We start from the raw sequence: 25844 nt of genomic DNA on the forward strand, positions 1-25844 counted from the left end.
CAAGACTGGTTCTCAGAGGTGCTAAATTTCTTTTTCAACCTTGAGTGACAACTCAATGTGTTCAGTAAAAGTGTATGTAAAATAGTTTATTATTTTAGTGATCCTGTGTTCATTTGTTCTAGACATCGAAGCTGTAGCCTCGTCAATTGATCACGGCAAGTAAAATTGATAAATAAATCACTTCCAAAAAAGTTGGGACACTGCAAATCTGCAACAATGCAGCAAATGCAAATCTAAAATAAAACTCACATTACACCATAAAAATATATTAAACGTTACACGTTACCACTGTGTAGCATTCTTTCTTCATTTAACAAGTCTTTTAACAACTGGTCTGATATAGAATTCTAGCTACTCAACAGTCCTGTTATTATTTTAGCCAAATAAATGGTGGACGGTTTGGATGAGAGGCAGGTCAGTCCAACACCTGCACTCTTCTACTACAAAGTCATGCTGCTACAATAGATTCAGCATATTATTCATGGTTGTGTTGCTGAAATGCAAGACAATGAAATGAAAAGACATTATCTGGATGAGAGCATATGTTGCTCTAAAACCTTAATATAACTTTCAGTATTGATGGTGCCTTTTAAGATGTGAAAGTTCCCAGCTCCATAGGTAATTATATATCCCATCCCATTCAGGTTTTGGAATACAGAACTGAAATCAAGCCAGATAGTCCCTCTCTACTTTAATCTGGAGGACAGGCCAAGAATTTCAAATTTTGATTATTTGATTGCATAAACAGTTTTACCCTTTGGTTTGGTACATTATAAATGAGCTTTAGCCTAAAGAAGACAATGACACGTCTAGATCATGTTCACAAATGACTGTTTCTTTCCATAGATTTTTTTTTTTTACCTGGATTTGTGGATGGCGTGGTGAACTATGTTCACAATGATTTCTGTAAGTGTCTCTGTGGCCATGTTTTTCATACAGTGCTGACAAAGCAGTTTCAGCCATATCTCTTGAACACAAAGATGTGTCCACATTCTTGGATTCCTTTGGTGATACTATGCAGTAGAGATGATTAAATATTCAAAGTCTTCACAATTACTGAACCTCTGCTCATTTTCTATTCTCTAGTTTTCAAAGATATTCTTTTATACCAAGTCTTGTCCTTTACCTGGTGCTAATTAGCCTAATTAGTCACAACGTGTTCCTCCAGCTCTTTTTTTAAGTGCCATTCATTTAGCCAGCCTTTTTAATGCCAGTATCTAAACTTTTCTGACATGTTTTGCTGTTATTACAGACATGATAAACCATGTTTCACAAAGTAGTAAAACTTTTAGGATTTGAAGAATTTTCTGTTTCTAGATGTGCAAATCATTGCATTCTTTTCATAAAGCATAGTAACTATATTCTTTGAGAATTGGGGTGATTTTTAATTAAAGTTTGGTTGTGACTCGTAGGCTGGATGAGTCATTTCTAACATTTGTGGCATTTAACAGCCATTACCGGCGCACACGGTGAGAGATGGAGGAGATATCTGAGAGATGGATAGCAGCATAATATCAGGAAAGCAGCCAATGAACAAAATAGCTGTAGTCATGAAAACGACAATGGAGAGCTGTTGCTCCTGTTGACCCTTCAAGTGTCATTCATTGATCAAGATGCTCTGTTTCTATGGAGACACTCACCCATGAAGTGGCATGCTGTTATTACTTGAGCTAAAAGAGATGAAAACAGGGTCTGTCAGGAAAAAAAACCATTCACACACACATGCAGGCATCTACAGTGCAGATTAGATTAAATCTGTTTACTGGCTCAGAAACAGATAGAGGAATGTCCAAAACAAGTACTTCAAATGAAAACCTGTTTAAAAAATAATGATTTAATATAAGAATTTGGTAGAAATGTTCCTTGAATCAGTAGAAACATTGCTTCAAGTCCAGACATTTACTCATGTGTTGCCTAAAAATGACTATACTTTCGTCTAAATTGATTCCGTTGCCATTTTTAAGTATCCCACATATGCATCATTGTATATATATACAGATAACATTACACTGCACCTGTGCAAGGGACTGTACAACAATAGCAGCAGAGCGACCCCTGTAGCAGTGGCCAGGACTGAACGCATCCAAAAACTCAACTGACAGAAGTTACAATATTGGATGATGGCCAGGATGGTGGCACAGCACAGGAACATGGTCACCTAGAGGAAAAGAAGATGATCATTGCATTTATCAACGTAACAGAGCGATCAAAACATAGTTTTCTACTGCTGTAGTCAGTGGGGATCAAGATTTCTTCCAGATTTAAAAGAAAAAAATTCTGTATCTATCCAAATGTGGTCTGATTGAGGCGATGATAATACTATAAACTCTGACCAGAATTTAAAAATTCCAGTATAATTTGATCTGAAATCCAGTTAACTCAGATTATCTGCAGCATCTTGCAGATAATCCTGAGGGATCTCCTCCCAGACCTGGACTAAAGCATCCATCAACTCCTTGACAGTCTATTGGTGGATGGAGTGAGACATGATGTCCCAGATGTGCTCTCTTGGATTCAGGTCTGGGGAATGGGCGGACCAGTTCACAGCATCAATGCCTTCGTCTTGCAGGAACTGCTGACACATTCCAGCCACATTAGGTCTAGCATTGTCTCGCATTAGGAGGAACCCAGGACCAACCGCACCATCATATGGTCTCACAAGGGGTCTGAGGATCTCATCTTGGTACCTAATGGCAGTCAGGCTACCTCTGGCGAGCACATGGAGGGCTGTGCAGCCCCCCAAAGAAATGCCACCCCACACCATTACTGACCCACTGCCAAACCGGTCATGCTGGAGAATGTTGCCAGCAGCAGAACGTTCTCCACAGCATCTCCAGACTCTGTCAAATCTGTCACATGTCTCAGTGTGAACCTGCTTTCATCTGTGAAAAGCACAGGGCGCCAGTGTTGCCAATCTTGGTGTTCTCTGGCAAATTCTAAAGCTCCGACTGACGTGCCATCCTGGATGAGCTGCACTACCTGAGCCACTTGTGTGGGTTGTAGACTCCGTGTCATGCTACCAACTAGAGTGAAAGCACCACCAGCATTCAAAAGTGACCAAGACATCAGCCAGAAAGCATAGAAACTGAGAAGTGGTCTGTGGTCACCACCTGCAGAACCACTCCTTTATTGGGGGTGTCTTGCTAATTGCCTATAATCCACCTGTTGTCTATTCAATTTGCACAACAGCATGTGAAATTGATTGTCAATCAGTGTTGCTTCCTAAGTGTTCCCCTTTTTTTTTTTTGAGCAGTGTATATTTATACATTTGGTGGATTTTTTTTCTTTGTTGTAACAATGCTTTTAGGTAATAAATCATAAACGGTTGGGAAATCTGTCTATTTTATATGGTGCCGCATTTGTAAGGAAAATGCATTTGTAGGATGAGCAGCAGAGTTGAGTATGTGGAACGTGTCCATAAAAAATGTGCCTCATCTTTTCTGCCAATGGCAAACAGCTTATTCTGCTACTGACTCTTTGGAGTTCACAAAAACATTCCTAATGAGCTGGTCGCCTCATTAGGAATGTTATTTTCAGTGATGAGTCCAGATTCTGCCAAAAGCAGTTAGATCATAAGAGTCAAAGTGTGGAGAGGGTGTAGAGAAGGCTATGGTCATTGCTGTAATGATAGGGTAACAGCTTTTGGTGGAGCCAGTGTGACGGTGTGTAGCAGAATTTTCCTCACTGGAAAAACAACTCTTGTCCTCATGGGAGACAATCTCAGTGCAGAGAGATATCGAGATGAGATTCTGCAACCAGTGACAATCCCATATCTTCACAGTCTGGGATTGGCTCATCACCACAGTGTGGAGTTTACCTGAGACAACCTCCAGCATTATGGAGGGAAGAGGATGTCTGCTGTCCTGACCTCAATTCCATTGAACACTTGTGGGATCAGCTGTTCGGGCCAGAGTGGCCAACACAATAACAGTGGCTGAACTGTGACAAATGCTGGTTGAAGAAAATGACGTCATCCCACAGCAGTGTGTGACCACGGTGGTGACCAGAATGAGGACTGTTGTGACCGTGTATGGTTCTTCCACGTGCTACTAAGGTCCCTGTTTGTTAAATGAATAAATTGTTAAATTGCCATTAATCTTGTTTCTTCAGGCTTTAATAATCCAATCCAATAAACAATACAAAACAAGAGTCAATAGCATAATCAACTGTTAGGCATTGGCAGAGATGATTTGGCAAGTTTCTTATGGGTGCAACCCACATACTCAACCCTGCTGCTCATCCCACAAATGCATTTTCTTTGCAAATGTGGCTTCATTTTAAAGGGAAATCAACATGCTTTTCAACAGTATAGGATTTATTACAAAAAAGTGTTGTTACAACACAAGAAATAATCCACTAAACACAAATTATATTACAAGTTTATGATACATAAATAAGAAAAAAAAAAAATCTGCAATTTTACATTTTATGTTTTATTGCAATTTTCTAAATGAATGTAGGACTGAAACTGACAACCCACAGCATTATTAATGTTTTTTTACTATATTTTACATTTTTCAGAGCAAATAAAAGGTTGTTTTGTAACAAACATGGTAATCATTTGAGATATTTTTCCCTTTCTTCTGGCATTGTGAGAGGTCTTTCAATTCTTGCCAATGATATTTTGACAAAAGTATATTCAGAAATAAAGAAATAAACAGTGATATCGCATATAACGTACATGTAAGACACTGTTTGTGGTGTCACAAAATATACATATATAACGAGATCATAGTCATAAAAAAACTCAATGGAAAGTCATGCTGATATGGCCTCTGAGGTGCTCTTTTTGTGTAAAGAGATATAGACAGTTGAGAAAATTCACAAATTGTTAATAATTACATTGAAATTATAACATCTTTATACTTCCCATCCCTACACATTCCCCCTTTCGTCTTGCCTTTCCCACCTTTCAGGCCTGATATTTGGGCTTCGGTAACGTCAAAGACATGAAAGTCCAATAAATTGCATGTCTAATTAAAAAATATTCCTTAAACTAGTGCTTTGATCTACAAGCCCCAAGGAGATGGAGAGAGCTAAGGGATAAGACATAGCAGGGAGGGAGAGAAATAGTAAAATTGGTGAAAAACAAGATATCAAAACACCGGACATCTTGTGAGCAGCCGTTGGCTGGAAGCTGGAAGGAGAAGTCAGGCTTGTACAGAGCTGGATGAGGCTGGATGACTCAAAAAGGAGAAAAAAATGGTGGCTGAATTCTTTCAAATGCAAGACTCAGAGAGGGGAAAAAACGTTTCTGGCAGTAATGTCAAAAAGGGATGTCTGCTGAAGATTTGTAGCTAATTTGCATCTAAATATCATATCAAGACTGATACCTTCTAATTAAACTCGGTCTTTAGGCCACCAAAGACAAACCTTTACTCTTGCTAGCTCATCTCTGTTCACAATTGCACGAAGATATTAGTGAGTAGAAGCCATTACAGTTTGAGAATCAAGAGTGCAAATTAAAGCAGTGGCACTGTAAACAGGAGAAGTTACTAAACATGCTGCAACCTCTATTAAAAAATGTCTGTGATCTCATTCTCCAGCATGATTTGGTGTTGACAGCAGCTGTGTGAGCATTCTATCTTCAGTGTGAGGATCAGTCACATCTAAAGCACAGCAAGTTGTAGCTGGATTTAACTACAGCTCATTTTACTTTCTAAATACTGCTAATCTGAAACATGTTTAAGTTTATTCTCAGTGCAAATGATGCAAAGTGTTTAAATCTAATAAAGAGATGTTACTCAATCTCTGCATATTTTTACTTTTAACCTCAACACCAAATGCTTACATTTACCTGAAGGGGAGGATGAACGCTGCATATGAGGTGGGACAGGACAGAGATGGCTGGAAGGGAAACCAAAACAGCCCCAATCACATGGCGAGAGACCCAGCCAGAAATGACCTTGAGAAGGGAGCGAGTGCAGCTCATCAGGTCCTCCAAATAGAAGGTTATGCTATGGGGGGAAAGAGAGGACAAAGAATTATGAGGAGGCAGACGGGGATATATGTCCAGCAGCATAACGTCAAGCATAAATCAAGTTTAGCCAACTTATTTAGGAGTCTGTTTAAAACAACAAATGTTGACATTACCAGCTGCTGTTCTATTGTATACCACTGGAAAGCCTGATTAGTCACCTTTACAACGACGAATAACTTGCAAGGATCATGTTTCTGTGAAATGAGCAACGCAGCTAAACGTGTGGGTAGTGCAGCAAAAAAATTTTACAAAATTCCTCTGAAATATTCACCTGTTGGAATTCACTCAAAGGTGCTAAGCCATTTCATAACCTAAAAATACAGAGTAAGGTTTTAAAATAAGTTCAGCTAACTGTAAATAAATTAAAATAGGTGAAATTCAGTCTTGAGGAGCCAGCTCTTCTAATGGGGTTTATTTGTTTATCAAATGTAAAAAATCTGTCTCAGGCTGTTTGCAGAGGAGGTTTTAAGCTTAATGAAGAGCAAAAATCACTACTGAGAAAGGAGGGAAGGTCCTCAGTTAAGAAAATTTAGAGGAATTTACTATTTTAAAAATAAACTTTTTTCATTTAATTTATTGTTTATTCAACAGGGACAGATGCATTAACATGCACTAACATGCATTAACAGTATCACAGTATTTATAGTTAGTGCTAATTTCCTATGCCCATCCCAGAGGAGCTCTCAAAAGGGCATAAAAAGTGTAAAACATTACAAAAAATTCAAATTACATAATCATTCTCCAACTTGTCAGAATGAGAATCTAAATAAACTAAACCCAGTAATAACAAAATCAAAATAAAGAAAATGGTATTTTCTCTGCACATCTTTTTATCCAGCAAAGACATGAAGATTTATGGCCTAGTTATGCATGGTAATGAGTAAATACTCCCAATGCACACATATTAAACAATAGACAATTACAAAAATTACTTTTAGCACTTTTGAGTGCTGGAATATCCAGCCAGTTGTGTTTTCTTTTTTTTTATTTTATTTTATTATAATTTTTGAGGTTTGGAACTGGACCTGGTAGCAATATGTCATTGAGCCAGTTTCTGAGCCACTGCTAGTGTTTCTCAAAAGCCTGAGCCAGTCAGATCTGACTGGGGGAATTAATCCTCTGTGGCCGGTGAGCCAAATAAAACATTAAACAGCATTCTGTAATTTGTGCTGGTTTCAGTGGACAGTTGCAATGCAACACATTGGTCTATCAGTGGTTTGTTGGATCCTGTGACACTAAAGCCAAAGAGATTTAGATTTAAATGCAAGGACAGCCCACTTTAACATTTGTAAATAATATTTCAGTGGTTGCTCTATCCTGCCAGGAAAAAAAAGAAAAAAGAAAACTCAAAACTGGGGAAAAAACACTGACTCACTTATGTTTAATAAAATAGTCAAAGTTTGTTATGTTAACCAAAAAAATTCTAATAGTTTATTTGTCAATATTTCTGATATAAAGTGGTATAAACCCAAACCCATTAGTCTATATGGGTGCATGTCATCTGCTTAAAACCCTCACCGTATGGCAAACACCAGTGAGGCCAACTGTAGCAGAGCAACCAGGGGAGCCACGACCAGAGCAGTGAGCGCTGAGGAGCCCACAGTGGCTGGGCTCACCAGAGATGGAAGGAAGCAGGCCAGGGTTAATGCCAGGGAGACAAAACAGCTGAGGAGAACGTCCAGAAAGGAGCTGAAGGTGGAGCTCGCAAATGTCTGAACCTTAATCTTGTTCTTCACCTGCAGGAAAATGTGCGGCATAAATGACGAGAAGCAGCAAGAGGCACATTTTCCCCGAAGCATCTTGTACAGATCACAGGCAGTCAAATCTATTTATAGTTTTCATGCCTGTCTTGTGTCCAATCTCATTTACAGAAAAAAGAACAAAAACTTAATGTTTATCTGTGTTACAACAAACCACAGCTATGATGGGTGGATGAGCCAAGCATGACCACAAAACATATTTAATTTCAAATTATGGATTAAAAAGAGGATAAAATGACAACTACTTGCATCTATATTTCATAAATATTTTAATAATAAACAAACAAGATACAACTGCATATAAGCTTGTATAATTAGTCTATGTTTTGTTTGTAGTAACATTAGTTTAACAGCAGGGGGCTGCAAGACTGTGGGGGTCAGTGTTGGGCAACTGGAACAGGTTCTGTTGTGTGTGCGTTATTATACAAATATTCTAAAAGGGGTCAAAATAATTGTATTGTATGTGGAACTACTTTCAGATTATTATGAGCAGTGACAAGCTGGGTGGAAATCACATTTACAGAAAGGGCATAAAAAGAGGTTTAAAACTAGGTTATAATATCAGTCTTTCTGTATATCAATACAGAACACAGTGTGTGTGTGTGTGTGTGTGTGTGCGTGTGTGTATTTGATCATGTATCTGTACCTCCTCCTTGTAGCTGTTGCGATAGGCCTTTTCTAGAGATCTCTCTAGGAAGTTGAGGCTGATTTTGTTGATAGGTGGCTTGAAAAAGTAGTCCTTCATCAGACTGGGAATCAGTCAGAAAAGAAAAAATGGTATTAAAGGGTAACATGACTTTCCACTGGAATAATACACACTTTGAATCAACCACAGTGTCTGAGTGATGAATTGACCACTGGATTTTCTGGCTCTATGACAACTTGTATTTAAACAGTCCTCCTCATCACACTGAGACACTGAACACATTACAAGTTAATAAGACGTTGACATTTTATGTTGTATACCACCACTGTTGGTAGGTTTTATTTCAATTAATTGTTTAAGATGAAGAAATTTCTAGTGCATAATTCTACTTAAATGTCCTTCATTCATGATATAACAGTAGTGTGCATTGTATTAATTTTGGTTATTATGAAGTGACCCACTGGTACATCCATTTGGGCAGATCTAAACACATGAAAGCATACATGAGGCTTTAACTGAAATGTTTAGCATCACTTAAACTTTTTACTGTAGTATGTTTAGAAGGAAACAAAGAAGCGGGAAGATGCACAAGTGCACCTACTTCACATTTTCTGTTTGGTGTGTGCATCTTTTTAGAGTTTCAGGGTAAATACAGACGTGTGCAAAGGTTTAGTACTGATGAAAAATAGTATGAAAAGACTGTATTCATAATAAAACATCGCTTTTATCACTGCTGCCAAGTCAGCAGAGACATTATCAGTTCATCAACTCCACCTTTAACCTCTTGCTCACCTGTCCTCCCTGATAACATCTACAAAGTGGCCGTCGCTTTTCTTTTTGAAGTTCTCGGCACGCAGCTGAATGAGGGCAGAGTGATCCATGCCTGAACCTGTTGCCCCCGTGCCTCCAGCCATGCCAAGGCTAGTGCCAGTTCCTGTGCTTGTGCTGGTCTTCTTTTCTTTCTCCTGGAGGATGTCACACAGGGAACTTTGACTGGCACGCACTGGGTCCTCCAGCGGAGGACTCAGGAGGCCGTTGGCTGCCCTGGGGCTATGACCTGGGATAAACTGAATGAGCAGATAAAGGTGATAAAGGAGAGATGGATGAGGAATTGTCAGAAAAAAAGGAAAATGCTGGGGTTGCTTGTTGAGACGCTTATGTAAGTGACCAAATATGCTTCACAAGCTACTTGACAGGTGTAAGTGTTAATGTTACTGTGTGTCTGTACCTTGGCACTGCTTGTCTTGAGTTCTTCCTGGCAGCCATTCAACATGGCCACATCATCACCCTGCTCTGCCACAGAGGGCCATACTGTACTGTGGTGCACACAGGGAGGCTAGAGAGAAAATGACATCAGGCTGAACGGCTGACAAAGTATAACATATTATACAAAAGCAGCTTGTGCTATAAAAAATTCTAAATTTATATAGTATGACTGACTGAGCTGTTTGCATTTAAATGTTTAGTTTAGTCTATGCTAAATTATTGGTAGCTGTGCAATCCAGTCATTACCTTCACAATAATTAGGACTGAGAAATTAATCTGAGGTTATTTGGAACCAAAGTAAAAGCATGAGTAACATTTCGGAAAACAGTTACACACCATCTGATGAAGCTGGGCTACCCACCGTCTACTCAGTGGAGAAGTACTAGAAGAGCTGGACAACAATCTTTCTTGTTTTTTCCTCTTGTAGGGTATGTACAATCAATTTGTTTTTTCTACCAGTAAAGAGGTTGGACACATTTAACCATTGGAATTAATAAGAAAGTGTGTCATATATATATATATATATATATATATATATATTAGTGCTGGGCAACCATTAAATTTTTTAATCGCAATTAATCGCATGACATGCTGGGATTAATCACATTGTTATGCGCAAAATGTCTTTTTCTCTTTCTTTCCTTTAAATAAAGGCCCATGGCTATATAAAGAAAATGCAGTAAATTTTGGTTTACAAACACTACATCAGGGGTGTTCAACCTGCGACTCATGAGCTGCAAGTGGCTCTCTGGACCTTGCACAAAGCCTCTAAATACGTGGCTAAAATATTTTTTTAAATCTATCTTTCTTGTCTTTAGGTTGAAAACCAGGGACTTTTTTTTTTCCTTTTACATCATTTTTCACAAATATCTACATTTCTTAGAAGAAAGTCTGTCTATCCTCTTTTTTTTTATAAAGGTTTTATGTTTTTATTTATTTTAAAACCTAAAAATGGAAATAAAAATGTGGTTCTTCAAAAATATTTAGCTGACTGAGGGAAAAATGGCTCTTTGGACTGGAAAGGCTGCAGACCCTTGCACTAAACACAAACAGGTTTAGCAGCAGTTTTCTCTTTAAACAGCAACAGTTAACATTTTTCTTCATACATATTTATAAAATCAAATATTTATGAGAAAGAAGGATGAAATGTTCAGGATGAATTTAAGTGAAGCTGCTTCCTCATAAACACAGAAGGAACAATATGTGATGAATATCAGCATCAGGTGAACAGTCAGAAAGCAGGATTAGAATCTCACAGCTTCTAGATGGTGAGGAGAGAGAAATATTCACAATATGCACAATAACTTCCATCCATGCACCTTAAGTGGTTTATTATCCAGATTTCTGGCCTATGACCTTTCATTCTTAGCTTGACTGTTTAGCTTCACCTCTGCACCTGCACCCTCCGCTACCGGGAGTTAAGGGGTTAACATCTCGTTTCCGTCAGGTCTGTAGATGTAACTATAAACATGTGTGGTATCCACAGAAAGTCCAGAATCTCAGCTACCAGCTCAGCAAAACTATTTCTATCACCAACAAACACAGTTAAGACAGCAAACAATTCAAAGACCAGGTTCACAAAGTCTGAAAAATATGTAAACACAGACGATGTCTCCCCATGAACACGAAAAACAGCTCCTCTACTGAAAGCTCACATCTCACAGATTCCACAGCTGGAAGTTTCATCTTGCTATGACCAAGATTCACCGAACCAGAGGCAGAAGAAGGCCTGATTTATGCTGCACGTTTGTAAAAGTCAGAAAGCATGTATTACCTTTGCTGTCTTGCCTAAATTAAAACTGCATTTATTAAAAAAATTATAATAAATAAAAAGTTTTTCATTGTCTTTTGGGAGCAGTTTCCCGTCCAAAAATCACGATGTTCTGTCTCTTCATTTTGATAAACCCTCTCTCTCCTTATTCCATCAGACGGACAGCTGCAACAGGGAAGGGAGACAGAGACGCCATGTTTCTATCATCAAAGCCAGCGGCCTTAACGCGCGATTAAAAAATTAACGGCGTTAATTAAGTGTTGCGTTAATTAAGCGTCGCATTATATCCCTAACTTAGATCTTAGTCAGCTTAGAGTCAGTCTTTTAGCACAACAAGGTAAGTAAAGCAACTTATAAAGGGTTATTTACCTATTTTTACTATTATTCTTACCCCAGTCTTGTCTGTTGGTTGGTGAGGCAGCAGAGACTCAGGAGCATGGGCCCCTCCAGCAATGAGGTCTGGTGTGCGGGGTGGAGGGCAGGAGGACAGGCTGGCTCCAACATAATCCATGCTTGACAGTCCAACCTGAGAACAGCCACACTGCACATCATGGTCCAGCTTCCTTCCTGAGATCAGGTACGTTTTCATGCCTAAGAGAAATTACAAACATAAAAAGTTTAAATTCATAATTATGACATTCTGTTTCAGTTTTATTTATTATAAAAAAACACTGCAGGAGCAACTTAAACCAAAAATGATAGTACCCCAGAATAATTTGTGATGAGATAGTTAATGTCCCAACACTCCAAAACACATAAATGCTCACTGAACTCCTCCTTCATGTCTTGTTCATGTCAAAGAATAACAGCCACAAAGTTTTCAGTTGCTCTGTATCTAGCATGAATGGTTTAGGTCCTATTTCTGGCCAAACTGCAAGCTCTCCTTCCTGATGCACACAGCAAAGAGACTGCTGAGCACAGGTTAAATATGACAGAAAAAAAGCCCACAATAATGTACTTAATATAAAAGAAAACTTCTATGTTTCAGAAATCCACGAGTCATATTCTTATTTGTGAAGTACTTCTAACGTTCTTATTATTACGTTATTAATATGCATTCATGTGCTGATGATCCTTTGCAAACATATTGTGAAATATGTCAATTATTAGTAAAATCTATTTCATAATAATGAGTTTACGATGAGTGCAAAACTCTAAATTAATGTTTCAGCTATTTCAATTGGGTGCTCTTTATTGCAAAAAAAAATATATATAACTATTTAAATTGACATCTAACACAACAAATTCATGTTCTTAAAGTGCTTCTGGCAGACATGCTGCAGCATCAGCAGTGGATTTGTCACTGTACACTTTATGTCTCATGCTAGTTTTGAGCTTCACACATGCTTCATGTGTACGTTTGAGGTTGAGTGGCCAGAAAAACTGCATGACTCACTTCTGCTGAAACAAGTGGGTCTTGATTGCATCTTTGTCATCAAGAAAGCAAAGCAAAAAATGAGCTTAGGGAGCTACTGAGCATAGAAAAGTGAGTCTGTGCACAACTCTCCCCACTCTATACTTCTACAACAAGAAGTACAATGCATGTGCTCTTGACACACCAATTCTCCCAGGTAGTCCTGATGATCATGACAATTTAAAAAAATGATTAAAGCAACAAACTCTAAGCACTAAATGGTAGCAGTCTAAAGTCCTGAATCTTTTTCTTGTTTTGCTTTGCTTTGTTTTGTTCTTTGTGGGGGGAAAAGCAACTCCCCCAGGTGTTAACTAAAGGCTGGACAGTTTTAAAAACATGTAACATCTACTAAATTTACACAATCCCACCACAAAAAAAGTCTAAAAGGACAGCTTTAACAGACTGATGAGGCCATAGCATGACATGTGTTTGAAAGGAGCAATACACTCATCAGTCAATCAAGATCTGTGTTGATGCAAACAAATGCTGACAAGCAGATGGTAATGCTGTATTGGGTGTTTCACCAACTATGTTTGCATAGCAGCTTAGGGGTCTGGCCTCTTCACACTGGTGCAGAGCCAACAAGGAAATACACAAACAGTGGATTAGAGTGGTGGCTCACCGCCAGCTGTTATCAGCCTGTCCAAACACACAGTAACCTGGTTAGCTGGCTTCAGCTAACACCCCTATCCTTGATAGTGTGGATATGATAAAAAAGAGACCCCTGACTGGCAGTTGTGTTTCATTGATGTGAGCTGCCACCACGCAGAGTTTCAATGACAGGTTTTAGCTTGTGCTTTAGCAGCTATCCTGCTACAGCCCCCCTCTGCATCAGGGACAAAAGTAGGAATGCATCCATAAATTAGTGAGTTAGCCATAAAGCTTTTAACTAAAGTTTTACTTTAAATTAAATATTAACACTGCTTTTTTTTTTTTTTTTACCTTTGCATTTTCTCATCTTTAGCTTACTTGTATTGGAAATCTGAAGTTCTAGGAGCTTTAAATGGGAGTTACAATAAATTATGAAATTCCACACTGATTCAGCTTCACTTTGGGATTTTATCTAGAATTTGCTAATCTAACGATCACATCCCTGACACATACTATGAAATACTAGATATGTGGAAGCATTAAACGTTAAAATGAGGGAGGAGCCATTTGCCTTCCTGATATTAGTTTCTTTCTAAAACAGAAAAAGGAATGATATTAAAACATGTGTCTGATCTGACCTACGTCTATGTAAAAGCGTATGCATCAATCTGATGCTTAGTGGGTGGACTATTAGGTTAGTTTGTGTACTACAGAGGATTTGAAACAGTTTTGATGTTTTCTTTTTTAATCAAACACACAGATGTCTCTGCATCTTTTTTATTCCTCCAACTCTGCAATGAGAAACTCCCATTTTTTCCCTTTTTTGTTTTATCTTCCTTTGAGTAACTAAAGTAATGATCTAATGTGAAAAAAAATGCTTGTCTTCAATAATACTCTAGAAGAACTGTACTGGCATTAATGGCTACATACTAGGTTTTAGTTTCACTATTACTCACAGTTAAATTTCCCTTTAAAATGTTGAGATTTAATGAACTGAAATGAAAACTTACTTTTGAAAGTTTTAAACTAATTTCATTTCAGGTGGAGGTCAGTACAAATGTTTTCACAAGCTACATTTATATACAAATACCTTCACTTTGTAGTGCTTACATTTTTTTAAAGAGGCTTAGTACTTTAGTTTCACTGAATTTGAAACTACTGTTATTTTGCATCATTACATCATCAATTCAAACCTGCATGATGGGACACCAACTATTTGTCTTTTCTTTATAATAGGACGTATGTCCCATCAGTAAGCAGACTGTTGCCTGTTTTTGTATGATTTGTAGTTTTGGGCAGTGGAGCTGCCACACCTGTTGTCCCACCTCCATTTCTTGTTGTGCTGTTAACTATTTAGTTAGGCAAAGCCAGTAAGCTCAACAATGTCATTATAATTAATATCAACATTACAATTTCATTTAATAAAATCATGATTACCCATATTACAAGCATGTTTTAGTCAGACGTTCCCACACATAACTAATGTGGGGTCATCTTGCTCCCACTTGTTTATAAAGAATGGCCACAAATTAATATATTTCTAGTAATGTCACCAGACGGGCTCTGTAGTTTTTTCAGTTGACACACAATAGAATTAACAAGACACAGCAAAGCTAAATCACAAGGACAATCAAATGTAATCTTGCCATTCAACGACAACTTCAGACTGTGCTTAAAATGTCTGATTCAAACCGCCAGGGGTGAAAATCCCATTTCATTTTTTTTGGGGGGGACAATAAACAGTAAAATTTCTGACAGTAATTCCTAGGGGGGTTGTGAAAAACTTGCTCTCTCTCCTGCTCATTTGCAACTTGCCTTGCAGGGTTGAGCCCTCAGCATGTTAAATAATGTTATTAAGCTAATGCTAGTAGTTATAGCATTGTTCTGTATTAGTATATTCTGTATACAGGTTTTTCTATGTTTTGATGTTTTATTTGTTGTAATTTTATCTGTACAGCACTTTGGGTACCCTGGGGTATGAGAAGGTGCTATATAAATAAAGGTTGATTGATTGATTAACACGCAATATCAACAATGCATTCGGTGGAAGGGGGCATCCAAAGGCATGCATGTTAGGTTAGATAAACAGGTCTCTCTTGTAAATGGGCCTGTGTGGGTCTCAGTGGGACTACCTGAATAAGTAAGAGTTAATAATAAATTATAATGATACACCTTTATAACCACATCTCACACACTATAGTCCATCGAAGCAGCTTTACAAGGAATTGAAACTATACTATAAAGGAACTATCTTCTAGAATAATCCAATATATTACAACTATGCTACAAATAATGGCAACTTAAAAATGCACAGCCCTTATATGTTTAAATTATAACTTGTAACTGTAGGTCTATAAATTAAATCTATTTATCAATGTATCTACTGTATCTTATCTGTCTGTCTGTAATAAACTAAAGTTGGCTCTCTGTGCTCAGCTGACTTGACTTTGCCCAATGAAACTATTATGAAACATTTTCAAAAGTGTTTCATTCCTTTTTTATGGACATCTTTATCACATAAAGATAATGGGTGTCATGAAGGCACCCATCAGGGTGTTTCTACATATAAGGATCAGTTCACTTTGTCAACAAACAGCTGGTAGAGTTGTCTCTAAAAGGATAACTTTTTACTTATCTGTCAGAGCCTGTACTGTATGCATATAAGTTGAATAAATACTAAATACTAAAATAAATCATGTATGTACTTTTGCAACCTGATTACCAGTAGACTGAAGTCTGTTTCTATGCTCTGTTGTATGATTATTTCACTGACAGAATCTTTCTATGATTCATCAAAGTATTTCCTAATTCCAGTGGATCACATGATGGAGTTGCACCAAAACTTTAATTCCCTCCTAGTCTGCTTAAATTAAATTATTTACAGTAAACTTATACTGGAGGTGGTGTGTGTCTTTTATTTTGAGCCCATACATTTGGTAGAAGTCCTCAGCCTTCAGGCTAGCAACTTCCAGAGTTTGGACTCAGACACAAATATGCACTCCCACAAAAGTTTAACTGATATTTCTGTGCTGCCCTTCCCCCCCTAAGTTAACAGGGACATTCGCCTTCCTCTCTCTGTTTTGATCTTGTTTTCCCATCACTGCCCTGTCAGCAGAATGAAACATTACTGTTTTACTTTCTAGAAATCCCAGATAGCTCCAGTTTTAAGCTTAAAAAATGAACAATTTATCACTCCTATACCTATAATATAGTGACTTTCAACCAAGTTTCAAGGTTGACAATTAAGTAATCTTTTACTAAATTGTGCTTTTAGAGAAATAAAAAAGACAAACCTTTGGCTGTTGGAAGAATAAAGCACACACTGGGTACCTCAAAGGAGCAGGTGAAGCACCAGTTGGGGTATTTAAATGTTGTGTTCAAGGGCACTTTAATCATGAATAAAGGAGCATGTCTTTACTTATCATTTGCTGTCCAAGCCTGTATTTTTTATCTTTTCAGAGCTACTGTTTGTAATAAAATTGAAAAATGAAACTAACTAAAACAAAATGTCTATTTCACACTCGTTTCTGCCATTATTGGAAGCATTGATGCATATAAGAAAAACAGAACTACCATTTCCAAAAATGTTTAATTTTTTATTTTTCCTAAAGCATATTGCGGCGATATCTGGATTTAATTTCTTCTTCCTCAAAACTTTGCCCCAAGTTAGTGGCTGTTACTGTTTAACTCCAAACCTGGTAACAGAAAAGTGCCCGATGTGAATCTTCTCTGTAGGGAACCAGGAAAAAACCAGGAAAAAACACCTAACATGACAGAGTGATTTATTCAGCCTTTATCTAAATGAAAAATAGTACTATTCCTAGTTTGTAAGTGCTAAGGAAAGTCACATTATTGAATGATTTTTAGACTATATTTAATTGCAAAGACAGAAAATAATATCTTTATGGTCATAACATGCTTGACTAATAATAAATATACATATTACATATTAAGTTATTATGCTTTCTGCACAACAAGCTACATGCCAACAAGTTAGACTCCTGGACAAGATAGTGAAAATAGTGGCAGTTGGCACAGAGATGGTGAGACCAGGAGTGGAGTGAAGGTTTTGGATTTTTAGCATTCCTCGGATAACCCACATTCTGTTTACGTCCATTTCATCTTTCAGAGTTTATCGGTCTGTTCTAAATTTAAAAACAAACCTTGACTTTTCAGAGTGTTTAACTGCATGACAGCGCCTACAGTGAAAGATTGTTTTCCAGCAGTTGTGTGTGTGTGCTGGTGCAAAGTTTTGTGTATGTACTGTTTTCCATTTACAGTTCATTACAGCATGTGTGGTACTTCTGTGCATGTGTTCATGCTCTACAGCTTAGCAAAGCTAAGCTGTGTGTGTGTGTGTATGTCCACTGAGGCCTTACACAGGGAGTATTCTAAGAAAAAAACTGACACCAGTCTCAATGCAGCTCAATGGGATTTATTGATTTATTCAGGCCAGCTGGAGCAGACACAGTTCAGTTAAGGACAACCCCTCACAACTACAACAAAATGGCCAGACTGAAATCCATGTTTACTTTATCGTTAAGTACACTTGTAAGTTGAAGATCTGTGCTTCCTACGCTATGTGAGATAAATTTCAGCACTGGTGTGACCCCCTATCTTAATGCTAAGCACTGAGGGATTATTAACAGTCCTGGATGAGAGAAGACTGAGGAGCAGTGGCTCAAAGACAACTGTTGTTATGGTCCTGCAACCAAAGACATTTGTTTGATGTTTATTGTTCGTTTACATTTAATTTGTTAATGTGCATAAGAAGGGCTTTATAGGACAACCTGCTGGCTCCCAAGCACACATTGAAGAAGTTTATTGTGAATAAACACTGTCTAACCTCTCGAAATACAAATCTGTCACCTATGTCATTCTAAAGACAGATTACAATGTAATAACTTCTAAATCATACCATAATAAAACCAGAGTAAGCGGGATCATTTTGATTCATATATATTGGTCTTCCTTTCATTTCTAACATATCCATTAAAGATACACCAATACCAGTAGTGTGTATATGCATGCATGTACTCATACTCTGTATTCATGAAAGTGATACTACAGAATACAACACCAAAGTGAAAAAAACTTGGTGGTGAAGCGAATTCACCAAAAATCACCCTTTCCTTCTAATTTATGAAGTTGCTGATAGTTTCTTAAAGCCTTAAATTTAGAATTTTTATCATCAGGTGTCCAGAAACAAATTATTATGGGTATCATTTTAAAAACCTGAATTTGTCATTATCTCTGCGAGAGAAGCTGATTTTGGCCTTTTAGCTACTTTGTCACAGCTGTGAAGATGATCCACCAAAAAAACGTTTTATCCTTCTTATTTATGAAGACTCTGACAAGCCTTACAATTAGAGAATGGCCACAGGATTAACCATCGGACAGAAAAAAAAAGCTTTTCAGTATTTGATATTTCACACAATTTACCACTCCGTTATCACATCTGACATTCTGGTCTACACTCACCAGTGAACTGTAATAGGATTTATTAGTACTCATATCGGTACTCAGTATCAACAAGTACTCAAATATAAGAACTCACACTCGGTTTAAAAAAATATGGTATCAGTGTATCCCTACTATCCATCAGTGCAACCAGCAATTTTTTTTCATATTTGTTTAGGAACTTTTGTTTCCATGAGTGTAGAAGTGTGCAAAATAATGGAAAGCTTTTCACATTTAATTTTAAGAAGTCATAACTCAATTTGTGTTAATTATTCCTTGTGTAAATAAATTGTTTACCATAAACTTGAAGATGAAATACTTTTCAGGAAATACACAGGATCTATCTGTCTCAGACAAACTAGCTGCTTGATCCGAAGGAGCAGACACAAACACACACAAACCTGGCACTTCCTGCTTGTATGACAAACCTCAGGTATTTGACAACACCCCCGACTTGAAAACACACATGCACACTACATGCACATCCATTCACTTGCATGAAACCACATATAAAGGGTATATACACACACACATAAATCAGTCAATCGGTGAAACCAGGGATAAATGGAGAGGAAGTGTAGCTGAGTCGTCACATTCCACATGTACACTCCAAGACCATGCGCATATTGAGCACACGCGCAAACACATTAGAAAATGGCTCTCCCATGAACACACTGAAAAAGTTGCTGTATTTACTTGTCAGCATTTGTTTATGTATGAAAAAAGGGGGAAAAAATTCTTTCTTTGTGTGAAAAATGAATATCATTTATTAAATGTTGGATTAAGTAATCAATCTGAGAATATCCTTTAGGATTTGGGAAATTACACTGGGTTTTTTGGACCGTCTGATCAAACTATAAACATTTAAATAAAAAAAAAAAAAAAGCATTATCAAAGATATCATTGTCTTGTACTGTTTACCGGCTTTAATCTAATAGCTCACTCATAAATACAGGTGAATGATTGAACAGCTTTCCTTAACCTTCACTACACACTAACGCTTACAGAAACTCTGGCAAGATCACTCCATAGTGCTCACGTACGAAACCATACATGAGTTAATAGAAATTCACACACCAGTTCTGCTGGTGGACTGTCTGAGTGAATGTTTTTAACTAAAACTGACATTTCAGACAATCCCCAGAGGGTCAACCCAGTCCGGACTCTGCACTTCCTGACAAATGACCTTTCGCCTTATGGCAGCTTCCAACCACATGATCAAAGCCATCCCCAGTGGCCCAAAGGTCACTGGCTTCCCTCTGGTCCCACACACAAAAATAGTGAATATATATGTGAAAATAAACAAGCGAAAAGCAGCTTTTATTTCTATTTATTTCAGGACATAAAAGGTATCCAGACAGACTAGCGGAAGGTTTGGTTTTGCTCCTTTGCAGTGAAAGTAGATGCAGAGTCAAATCGACGTCCGTGCGAAAGGAAGATCTCGGATGATGGGATACATCACGTGAGATGCAGACAGGTTGCATCACACATCACAACACTGATTCCTGAGTCATTGTGAACAAGTAAAAGTGAGCAATGGCATGAAAAAGGTCTTCTTAGCAATATTATACCACAGTCTATGTGTGGAAGGCCTTACTGAGATGGAGAAGGAAGAGACTTAAGCCATATAAGAATTAAAGCCAATCAACTTCAAACCAGAAGTAGAAAAGGATTAATTAACATTCGCTTTTTTTTTTTTTTTTTTTCATGAAATCACTTTGGTCTCTCATTTTTCACTTTCATCTTACTGCTTGCAACAGTCAGAAAATAAACAACTCCAGCCCTAAAAATAGGCTTCAACATGTTTTTCCTTTCCACATCATCTGTTTGAATTTACCAAAAACTAGCTTGTAACTTCTCTTGTCTAGTCATCTAGTCTAGCCTTACATCCCACAGCACCTCACACTACCCATCTTATCTTGGTTTCTCATTTTTCAGCTAAATCTTTCTCCCACCACTCCCCCTCCCCCCATTAACCCTCCAGCTTTCTCCCTGGTCGTTGGCGGGTCTTGAGAACAGGGCTCGACAATAGCAGAAGCCTCCATATTTGGACACGCTGATGGAACCAAGAGATGAGGCTCTCACACAATCCTCCCTCAAACATCCTCCCTCCCATCCCTTCCCTCATTTGTGCCATCATTTCAGTACAGGGAGTTCCTCACTCTCCCCTTCTTCTTTGACCCTTTCTCTCCCTCCCAGTCCATTTCTTTTAGAAGTTTTTTTTTTAAATCACCCTGCAGGGATTTAATTAGGCATCTATGAGGAGTTTGATGGGTCAATGAGCATGAGTTCTTGGGTTTTGGGTCAAACTCAAGACCTTAGTCACGTTCCAATGGAAAGGAGTTTTAGGAGGAACACTGCAGCTTACCGCTTTACATGCAACTCATGTAACTTCAGCAATTATCAATCTCTTTCCTCAAGTGAGCATTTCTGTGGCATGTAGGAACAGTGACGCACTCCGACTGCCACTGCGTCACTCTGATAAACACCACACACACACACACACACACACACACACACACACACACACACACACACACACACACACACACACACACACACACACACACACCCCACACACACACACAGCTGTTAAAAGGCATTTTTGTTCTTCAGTTCACAGAGTTTCTGGGTTTCTCCAAAAGAGGCTGCTGAGAGTCCTTAAGAACAAATGACCAACCTTAGTCTAATAAGTCAAGTCACAAAATCCACAAATTCCTTTTAGTAAGTTGACTGTAAGTTCTAGTTAGTTAACAGAGTACAGGAGCGAACTGAAGCCTATGCAGCGAGGTAGTGGATATTCATCATCCTTACAAGGCTGTATCTTAGTGTGATAGTTCTCTAGAGCAAATGATGAATGAATTACACAGTGTTATTTGAGTCATACATGTGTTGCATGGGATGAATCATTCTGCTGTATGTCATGGATTCACAATGCCCTCATCAATCTCTCTCTCTCTCTCTATTACACACACACACCTTATTCTCTGCCCAGAGTTAGACTGTGTGAAATCCATGACCAGAAAATTTGCCCCCTCCTTTCCTTCCTTCCTTCTCTTTCTTCCCTCCAGTCACACAAGTCTTTCTTTCCAAGTAGCACCAGGGAATAGCACTTTAAATCCCAGATAGTGATCTAGTGGTCAGCAATCCAGACTGGCAGAAACATTAAATCTGCACTGACTTCTGAATCTGAGATGAAAGCACCCATTTTGAATAAAGTAAATGAAGTAAACATCACATTTTTTTAACCATGACTGGCAGAAAAATCTGTCAGTTCCGTGGTTGTCTACAAAGTCAATCAGTATGCTGCTTTTTGAGGCAAAGTTGATATTTTCCTAACAAGGTGCATCAAGTTACAGCCGAAGCCTCAAGATCTATCAAAAGTTCTTTGGGGTTTTACTGCTTTGCATCAACACCTTCATGTAACGTAACTATTCCGAAGCCAAGACTAAATCTGAGACATTGACTTCCACAGTTTGCATTTCCATCTTTTGTATTGCGGTATGTTGTGGAATGAAATGCTGGAAGAGCAGCACCACCCGCCAAAGAACTGTTTGAGCAATGCTGTTCCCATAGGATAAAATTAGACATACCAAATCAAAAACACTCATACACAAATATTAATCATTCAGTGGTGCTGAAAGCTCTGAAAAGTGCCAAAACGTGCCAAGGGCAGGACATTTCATCCTGCTCTTAGTTAGTTAGACTGATAATTTGCCCAATCCTTTACTACAGGATCATGACCCCAAACCTGTTAACTAATGACATACCTGTTAAATGTCTGTATCTTCTGCTTTGTGAGCGGCTGTGACTGGAGATTACCCATGATACCTTTCTCTGTGCCACTTTGCACAAACATTAATGTGTATCTTAAGCCACTGCAACAAGACAATAAGGACAAAACGATGTGTCCACAGGGATGGAAATGCATTTATAGGAAACCCATGCTAATCCCGACTTAACTATTGAGATGTTTCAAAAGGTTTGCATAAAAAGTAAATGTAAACTTAGCATCTAATAAATACAGTGTATAAATCTAATGATATTGCATGTCATTGTAAATGCTGAGTAGGTGCAACAAACTGATTTAAAGTTATTTACATGTTGATTATATACTATAAATTTCAGACCTTTTTTTCCTGACATGTTTAGCAGTAAATTACACCTCTATCCAACGCCTTGCCTTGTGATGTGGCAGTCAAAATATTTAAACAAGTTTTCAAACTCAAGGTGTCTCTGTGTGTCATTCATTCTTTGTTTGTGTGTTGAGTTAGTGATCATGAATCTCACCCTGAGTTTTTCCCTGCGCAGACCATAAACTCTTATTTCTCTGTTTTATGAGCAGCTCATCTTCACAAACCAACACAGAGGAAGGTCATGGATTTTGCATTGTGTCTATTATTCAGAAAAGCCATTTAACACAGCAGCACTCTATCGAACTGTAGCTGGAAAACACACACACACAAACACACACACACAAACACAGGGCAGCTGAGACAATCACAGTGTTGTCTCACTGACACAAACAGCTGTTGCAAATGTGGGAATTTTAAAAAGTTGTCAAATTACACACACACACAAAATAAATACTGACTGGCTGGTGTGTGGGAGATATTACCATGTGTGTGTGTGTGTGTAAACCCCAAATGAAAGTTTACAGCTGTCCATGACAGGCTTCCACCGACCCACATACATACACACATTCAATTTTTCAACTTTGCTACTCGAACAGTGATACACCCTGTGTGAGCTGGTCAATTAGTAACAATTCAACAGGCGTGTTGGGTGAGCCTTTGTCCCCTGACAGTGAATCATAATGACAATCCAACATTTGATGACCAGTAGGTCAAAGGGATAACCATGACAAAGCATACTTCAACATTTAAAGCAATTCTTACAAAAACAAAAATGGGCTTTTTAAAATTGTTTTTCCATGAGTTATGCTTATAAAATTTGGCTTTATTAACCTAATTAAGTTTGCTTGTGCCATCTTTTCCAGCAATAGCACTATGTTTAAACAGATTTTTTTAAAAGCAGATGCACCTGCTAAAACTAGTAGAATTCTCCATGGATAGTAATCACATGTAAAACTAAAACATCTTGGTCCGATGTACCAAGGATTTCACTCTAACATGCAGTGCTGGACCACAGTTTCTGATAACCACAGCTCTCTGGGATAATGAGGCTAGTTTATTTTTAAGACAAGGACTTTAAATGTGCACTGCACCCACTTTCGTAGCCTCGAGTATAGCATCCTCAGTGGAATATTACAATGTGCACCCAGATATTATGTTCCCATCAATGCCATGCTGTGGTGGAACCAAAAGATATCCACAACTATTGCAGTCATTTCATGCAAGACTGAATGGTGATTAAACGTCAAAAGCTATATGCTAACTGGTATAAGAGGGAACGACACAGATTCCAATAAAAATGGAATCAGTTGTAAAATATAAAATATTGTGGTATTTGCTCATACGAGGGTGTAATCTGCTTCTCCTTATCTCAAGAGTTTTTTATGGTCTCTGAGCTAAATGAACAAGAAAAGCAAGATGGAAGTGAAACGTACTTAACAGCTGCAGCCTCCTGCATCTGTTTCTGGTAAAGCATTAGGCTGAGAATATATTGGCTGATGAAGAGTGTTGCCAGACAACCAGAGCAACCTCCATCAAAGTTACCCAGTGTGTTTGAGCTGCACCTAGAGGTTGTCCTAAAGAAGATCTGTGGGGAAAAAAATCTGTCATGGAGAAAACTACCAATGTCACAGTCCTACAACACCGTGTAGAAACGTAGATTACGTCGCATGGATCCAGTATATGTTTGATGTAAAACTAACAATGTAAAATTCCTCACTGACCCACAAAAATCCATATAGTTTGAACAGCCATGAAAGTTTGCATTATTTTAGATGGCAACAACTTTGCTTTTGTCATGGCCCCATTCTTAGTACGATTTTAACTCATCTTTAAGGATTTGTTTCTGTATCCAAAGACTGAGGGCACTCAGGCTGCTGCCTACTACAAGTATGATACTCCTAAGTACAACTCTACTTCACAAACACACACTAAATCCCCTTAAGTATTTGTGAAATCCAGGCAAACACACACATTAGAGGCAATATCATGTCTCAACAGTGTTACATAAAGGTTAACAGAATGACTGACAACTCACATACAAACATACATTTAATATGAGAAGGGAAATCATATGTTTGGAGTTCAAGTGATTACAAAAACAGACTCTTTCTAAAAATAGCAAGACGCTTTACAAGGACAGGAAACTACAGGGATAGACAATTCAAAGATTATTGCTGTGTGGGTGTTCATATGTATGCACGGGCCTGGAAACCTTTTGGAAAAAGGGGGCATTGTTATTCCTGACACACTTTCAAGTGGGTGTTTAAGGGCCAAGACTTTATTTTATTGGTTTAAGTTGGAAACAGGTTCATATTTTATAATCATTAGGTTCTTTCTATGTGTGTCCTCACAAAGGTAGAAGTACAAAAACATAAGGGTGTGTTGGCTATACATCTGCAATCAGGCAAGGACAGGGCATGGCACGCTTATCAACAGTAAACACACATGCAAACAAACTTGACTCATGACATTCTTAAGCAACAGAAATGACAAAACTCCAGTGAAATTTGTGGGAAGTATGAATAAAAGACAGTTTGGTTGATGGGAAAGACACTGAGTATGTGTAACTACAGATTCATAAAAAGAGAGAACTATGCAATGGGCAGGGATGTTACTAAAGCTCTATTAGAGTGTGAAATATGCAGAGGAAAACACAAGGTAACTGCATGGTTGAATCTGAAGTGGACTATCTGTAGAAAAGTTCTGCTATCTGAGCTACTGACTGGTGGTTACTGACTGATTGCTGCTGGTAGTTTGTACTGTCAAAAAAGAGGTTTGCCATGATGTAGGCAGAATAATGCAGAAATATTCTTGACTGCA

At 38.1% G+C, this 25844-nt stretch overlaps 1 protein-coding gene across 1 annotated transcript in view; it reads right to left on the reverse strand.

Moving 5' to 3' along the window:
• adcy9 (adenylate cyclase 9) overlaps positions 1–25844 on the reverse strand; it is a 50328-nt gene that overhangs the window by 6555 nt on the left and 17929 nt on the right. Inside the window, exons 2-9 of the mRNA XM_041982141.1 lie at positions 11815–12014; positions 9615–9722; positions 9179–9453; positions 8387–8489; positions 7499–7716; positions 5798–5957; positions 2016–2158; positions 1641–1670 (exon numbers count right to left, since the gene is read on the reverse strand). Coding sequence (XP_041838075.1) covers positions 1641–1670; positions 2016–2158; positions 5798–5957; positions 7499–7716; positions 8387–8489; positions 9179–9453; positions 9615–9722; positions 11815–12014 — 1237 coding nt within the window. The remainder of the gene's footprint in view (positions 1–1640; positions 1671–2015; positions 2159–5797; positions 5958–7498; positions 7717–8386; positions 8490–9178; positions 9454–9614; positions 9723–11814; positions 12015–25844) is intronic.

The sequence above is a fragment of the Melanotaenia boesemani genome, chromosome 4, assembly GCF_017639745.1.
Source record: "Melanotaenia boesemani isolate fMelBoe1 chromosome 4, fMelBoe1.pri, whole genome shotgun sequence".
Taxonomy (NCBI): Eukaryota; Metazoa; Chordata; class Actinopteri; order Atheriniformes; family Melanotaeniidae; genus Melanotaenia; species Melanotaenia boesemani.